This window comes from Panicum virgatum, chromosome 9K (assembly GCF_016808335.1).
Source record: "Panicum virgatum strain AP13 chromosome 9K, P.virgatum_v5, whole genome shotgun sequence".
Taxonomy (NCBI): domain Eukaryota; kingdom Viridiplantae; phylum Streptophyta; class Magnoliopsida; order Poales; family Poaceae; genus Panicum; species Panicum virgatum.
Window position 1 is genome coordinate 54,598,914 of NC_053144.1, and position 6,108 is coordinate 54,605,021.

General features: G+C 49.5%; 1 protein-coding gene across 1 annotated transcript; it reads left to right on the forward strand.

Moving 5' to 3' along the window:
- Positions 1-1,624: 1,624 nt before the first annotated feature.
- On the forward strand, positions 1,625-3,858 carry LOC120648139 (bidirectional sugar transporter SWEET12-like). Its single transcript, XM_039924889.1, has 6 exons — positions 1,625-1,670; positions 1,849-1,885; positions 2,026-2,233; positions 2,304-2,465; positions 2,562-2,681; positions 3,541-3,858. Exons 1-6 carry the CDS (start codon positions 1,625-1,627, stop codon positions 3,856-3,858), a joined length of 891 nt encoding a protein of 296 aa, XP_039780823.1.
- The last annotated feature ends 2,250 nt before the right edge of the window (positions 3,859-6,108 follow it).

The following is a 6,108-nucleotide window of genomic DNA, read 5'->3' on the forward strand; positions in this document are numbered from 1 at the left end:
TCCACCTAGCTGATTCCAGCTAACCGATAGCTTTAACTAATCGGAATAAGCTCTAAATTTACTGATCGGTATGGTCACTGCACGGCACGAGCACGATGCATGCCAACATAATTACCCTGGAAAGCGCGCGGGGGGTTAGAGCTGGCCAGCCACCTCGCTGTGCACGCATATGCACGTCTACGGCGGAGATGGCCCCAAGCCTGGCAAAGGCTGCGCAAGTGGACGGCTCCGATCGCGCCGCGGCCTAACGACGTGTGTAGTAACCTGGGTGCTCGCTTGCTTACCGCGCTAAGCTTGCTTTTGACTCGCCCGCCGCCCGCGTAGCATCCTCCTTTGCATCCCTGTGGGCTGTGGCGTGGTGGTCCAAAGTAACCGTGCCAGCACTAGGGGTAGTTGCTGGTACGGATTTTTTTTCACCGCACTTTATTAATTAATAACTTGGTAAAAGGGAAGATTTACTATTTTACGTGCATGATTGCAGCTTTGCCAGATTCTGCATGCCCCCAAGCAACTATTTGTCTAGAACTTTCACCGGCTTTATAAGCTGATTATTAATCGCCAATGAGAACTTCAAAGTTCAGATAATAAGTGATGGGATCCGATCCATATGCATGCCGGCCTGCCAGACACAGTTAATGGTTAAAAGGAAATAAAATGCTGCTCTTTTCAGTAACCATGCATCAAGTAAAATGACGGAGAAATGGAATTCCAGCTCCCTCATAAAGTATGTGCTTAGTGTCTTTTACTTTTGTATAAAATAAATTTTAACACTCTGGAGATCTTTTTACCTTAAATAATATAATTTTAGCAATGAAAAAATTGGAAAATTTAGAGTGGAGAACCCCATGAAGAGCTGTCTCCCTCCCCTAATATATATATATATATATATATATATATATATATATATATATATATATATATATATATATAAGAGCTGATATGCTACCTTGCTTCTCGTCCATATGCATCTCAATACAAATATTACGCATATATCGGAGCAGGTTTAATTACACCATTATTATATTTCCGCAGCGCAAAACTGATCATCTACACGTTGATCGATCATGAAGAAGATAGAGATCTCGATCGCTCAACTTGCTCTTGTTATCAAGAACGGGAGAGGGCGCCTCGTCGAAGAGATCGACACATGTAGTCTATGCAGGCATGTAATAGACCAAGTAAATACCCATGTGTCAACCGAGACGCCTCATTAGCGCGACATGTCACGGATTAGCGACACATAAGCCGGGCCAAGGATGTGATTAGGATGGGGGGGGGGTGTCAAGTGCGCCCGGCCACACGTATGCGCCCGGCCAAAGGCGCCAAAGCTCAACAGATAGCTAGCTAGTACACCCGCGACGATCATCCAGACTCTCCGCTCGCACAAGATTTATCGGAGTATTCAAGTGACGGGAGGCTCCTTTCCGGGCCCTATAAATACCAAGGGGTGGCCAGGAAGGGAACTTGCATTGCATTGTGTCATGTGGTAGACCAGAAGCAGCAGCAGCAGAAGCTAGGCAGCCAGCCTCGCCCAGAGGGATCTCCTTGTTCATCCCTTACGCAGCGCTAGCTAGCCTTTGTCTATAAGCAGGGGGTATTAGTGTTGTTGAGCAAGGCTTTCGAGATGATTACCGTTGGGCACCCGTTGGTCTTTGCTGTGGGGATCCTAGGTACATGCGTGCTGCACCTTGCATCCTACGTACTATGTAGTAGGGCAGTTTCAATTAAGAGATGAATTCGTGCAACTCAAAACCGTATGTATGCATGCATGCTAGGAACGATATGCTAATGATCACTAGCAAGCACATGAACTACTAACATTATTTTCTTGTCTGTTTTATTTTGCAGGCAACATCTTGTCTTTCCTGGTCACCCTTGCACCAGTGTGGGTATATTATATGTAGCACAGTGCTGAAAACTTCTCTCATCTCTCTCTCACGGAGGCTAGCTAGCATTAGCTAGCTAGCTGCTGATCTTCTCCCCTGATGATCACCTCGATCACTATGCATGTGTATTACGTTGCAGGCCGACGTTTTACCGCGTGTACAAGAAGAAGTCGACGGAGTCGTTCCAGTCGGTGCCCTACGTGGTGGCGCTGCTGAGCGCAATGCTGTGGCTCTACTACGCGCTGCTGAGCATGGACGTCCTCCTCCTCTCCATCAACGCCATCGCCTGCGTCGTCGAGTCCGTCTACCTCGCCATCTACCTCGTCTACGCGCCCAAGGATGCAATGGTACGGTGCACATATATATACATTTAATTTAATTATAGTGAAAAAATCTGATCGATCGCAACGAACGCAGGTTTTCACCATGAAATTGCTGTCCATCATGAACATGGGGCTCTTCGGGGCCATGGTCGCCTTCCTGCAGTTCTACGTCGAGGGCCAGCGCCGCGTCTCCATCGCCGGCGGTATCGGCGCCGCCTTCGCCCTCGCCGTCTTCGTCGCGCCTCTCGCCATCATTGTAAGCTCTACTACCAGCACTCGGGATTATTTATATATATTACTAATTACTTGGATCAACTAATTGAACTTTCTGTCAATAATTTTGCAACGACAGCGTCAAGTGATTAGGACCAAGAGCGTCGAGTTCATGCCCTTCTGGCTCTCCTTCTTCCTGACCATCAGCGCCGTCGCCTGGTTCTTCTACGGCCTCCTCTTGAAAGATTTGTTTGTCGCGGTAATTACAGTGCACACTCATATCTTCAACTTTTTTGTTCTTTTCGCTTTTAATCAACTCACTCGTGATAGCTTTATTATTTCCTAACCTTTCAAGCAGGCTTGCAAAGGTAGTAGATAAAAGAGCCAGGTTAACGTGCTGCTAAATGGTTTAATACACGTTGTTTTATGTAATCACGCGTAGTGAAGTACAGGTGTTTGCGCTAGTGTCACGACCCACGAGCCAGCTGTTTTCTGTCGACAGAACCTAACAAAAAGATAACACAGTACACTATATAGTAGCTTTTTTTTAGGAGCCCTAAACTAGAGTACAAGTTGTTGTATCTAAACTTACAAATAGACGCACACCACACACCCACTCACATCCCACGCAATATCCTCTTACAAGTAAGCTAAGACTAACTACAATCTATCCTCCAAAGATGCATGCTCATGTGCCGAAGCACGGTCGGAAGAGGGCCACCTGAGAAATAGGGGAAAAACCCCCGGTGAGCACCACACGCTCGAGCAGGCGCTCGAACGCGGGCGGGTTGGCTTCTGCACCTGAGAACTATATAGTAGCTAGTGGCGGCACCATCTTTTTTGCAAAACTAAAGCACAGCAAAACGTACTTGCAAGCGTTAAAGGGCAGCTAAGGTAGTAGTGTTTCAATCAGATGCTATAGGCTAAACTCCTCACTCCTGTTGTGTTCTTGAAAAGCCAGCAAATTAAACACAGATGACTAAAGCAGCTAGATATATAGAACTAACGGCTATCCAAAATTAAGATGTATTTAATCAACTGATCGATCTCGTGAAGGGAAAAATTGTGATTGATGACTGATGAAACAAATTGATGACGTACGTATTGCTTGTGTGCAGATGCCCAACGTGCTGGGCCTGCTGTTCGGCCTGGCCCAGATGGGGCTCTACTTCGTGTACCGGAACCCCAAGAAGAACGGCGCCGTGTCGGAGATGCAGGTGGGCGCGCAGCAGGCCGCCGCCGACGCCGAGAAGGAGCAGCAGGCCCACGCCGCGGCGCCCCTCGACGCCGACGGGGAGGTCAGGATGAGCGCCGACGACGGCGCCAACAAGGACGACCACGTCGTCGTCGACATCACGCCGCCGCCGCCGCCGCTGCCGCTGGCGCCGCCTCAGGCCGTGATCATCCCGCAGCCGAGGACCGTGGAGGCGGTCTGATCGATGGGCCGAGATCGACGGCATCTGGAGCGCACACGTGCACGACTGACCTAACTATCATTGCTGCTCATCGCTCGATTATTGTTTAGTTTGAGTACTATGCACGTAACGATCGACCTAGTGGTCTATGTAGGAGTGTGTACGAATGAATGTCCCCTGTGGTGCACGTGCACGTACGTACGTGTTATAAGTTCGTTTATGTAGTATGTGATGATCATCATCAGTAGCCGCAGGTTCATATATCAGCTTGTACGTGCTGGGCTACTACCTGACGGACGGTCCATGATTGGAAGCAGTCGTCGTCTAGGATCGATGTGCACGCACGCGTGTACTGGTACCATTCGTTCAGCCTAGCTACTAGCTCTCTCCGATCAGCTGGTCAATAAAACTATAGCCCATGTTTTGCTTTCGTCTCCATCTTGGTCTGCGTCGTCGATCGATCAGCACACTGCTTTTTGCTGGGGATGAGATCGATTGCGCACTGATTGATATCGGAGTACCGTACCAGTAAACTATTGCTCAGTGATTGGATGGATCAGTGTTGATATCCATCCATCGAGGAATTTTCCAAAAAAAAAATATCCATCGAGGCGTGCATGCTTTTGCGTTGCGGCAACGGTGCGTGCCTGTGTGTGATCAGCGCACTGGGCACCCACAGAGACACATCCGGTAGCGTGTCCTTCCGTGCCCCGACCTCTCACTGAAAGGCAAAGTGTGCCGATGCTTAGTAAGAAGATCGATTGCCATATTATCTTCACTACTACAAAACAGACTTTTGTTTCAGGTCATTTATCCCGGTTGCCTTTGGGCCTGGGACAATAGGTGGCTTTTGTCCCGGGTTCAACAACTAGCCGGGCCAGCGGGGGACAGGGGTCTTTTGTTCCGAGTGGAGGCATCAACCGAGATCAAAAACCTCCCTTTTATCCCGGTTGGTGGCTCCACCCGGGACAAAAGGCCTCTCGACTCTTTTATCCCGGTTGGAGCCACCAACCGGGATTAAATATTAGCCTTTGATCCCGGTCCATATTTCCAACCGGGATAAAATATGACGCCACCAACGGTACTCAAATTTTATTTAACACCTGCTCATTTTCTCACAGAAAAATTCCTCTCTATCTCCTCACAGCCACATGCTTGCTTCTTCCTCACGTTTCCTCTCTCCATCAGCTCCGAGCAGGCGGCCGGTTCCCTCTCTCCATCAGCTCGCTCCGAGCAGGCGGGGACGAGCGTGCGCCGCGCTCCAAGTCGCGAGCAGGCGCGGCCGCGGGCCGGCGGGGACGAGCGTGCGTCGGGGCGCGAGCAGGTGCGGCTGCGGGCCCCGCGCCGGCGGGGACGAGCTTGCGCCGGGCAAGCCGGCGAGCTGCCGCCGTGTGCGCAGCCAGGCACACGCCCACCGGGGACAGGCCAGCAGCCGCGGCGCGGCTTGGCGTGGGCTGGGGCCGGTGAGCTGCCGCCGGCCCACCAGGACGGGCGCAGGTGCGGCCCGGCGAGCCGCCGCCGCAGCCAGACGCGGCCAAGCGCAGGCAGGCGACGACATGTGCTCTGTGATTTTTTTTTTCATTTTTGATTATGCTGGTGATGAATCTTTGTGTAATGTGAATCAAATCGATCTCTGTGTTGTGAACTGGATCTTGTGCTTCCTGGTGTGATGTCTGTGTGATCTCTGTGTGGTGATGAATCTTGATTTTGAGATTGCAATTTTGGTCACCTTTTGGATTTGGAGAAGCTAGCTCCCGGATGCAGAGCTGGCGAGCTGATTTTTTTTGTTGATGAAAAACTACATTTGTCCCGGTTAGGTGTTCCTAGTTGAAAAACCGGGACTAAAAACAGTTTCCAACCGGGACAAATGTGTGTTTCTGTAGTAGTGCTTAGAGCAAAGAACAAAAGATGATCACAACAAAAAGAACGATCAAAACCATTTGTTGATCATGGGATCGGACGAGTTATGGGCCCACCATGCTTCTGCTACACCACTATGATTTTTTTTTAAATTTGTGAAAGTTAATTTCACGTTAATTTTTTTGCAATAAAGGAGCACACAAGAGGCGCATGTTCCGGAAAATATCAGGAACCAACATGCAGAAGTGATGTACGTTCGTCAGGCAAGGCCTAACCGCCTAAGTGGGATCAAACTCTGACGTACATCTTTGAAACGCCTATCAACAAGCACCTGATAATTATGCTTACATGGTCTGGATATAGCAAATAAGAGCAGGAAGATGATGTAGCAAAGAGGCGCATTATTGGTGA

Coding starts and splice junctions, on each gene's coding strand:
- LOC120648139 (XM_039924889.1), top strand. CDS start 1,625: ATGATTACCGTTGGGCACCCGTTGGTCTTTGCTGTGGGGATCCTAG. Junction 1,671..1,848: donor CTTTGCTGTGGGGATCCTAG/GTACATGCGTGC, acceptor TTTATTTTGCAG/GCAACATCTTGTCTTTCCTG. Junction 2,466..2,561: donor TCGCGCCTCTCGCCATCATT/GTAAGCTCTACT, acceptor TTGCAACGACAG/CGTCAAGTGATTAGGACCAA.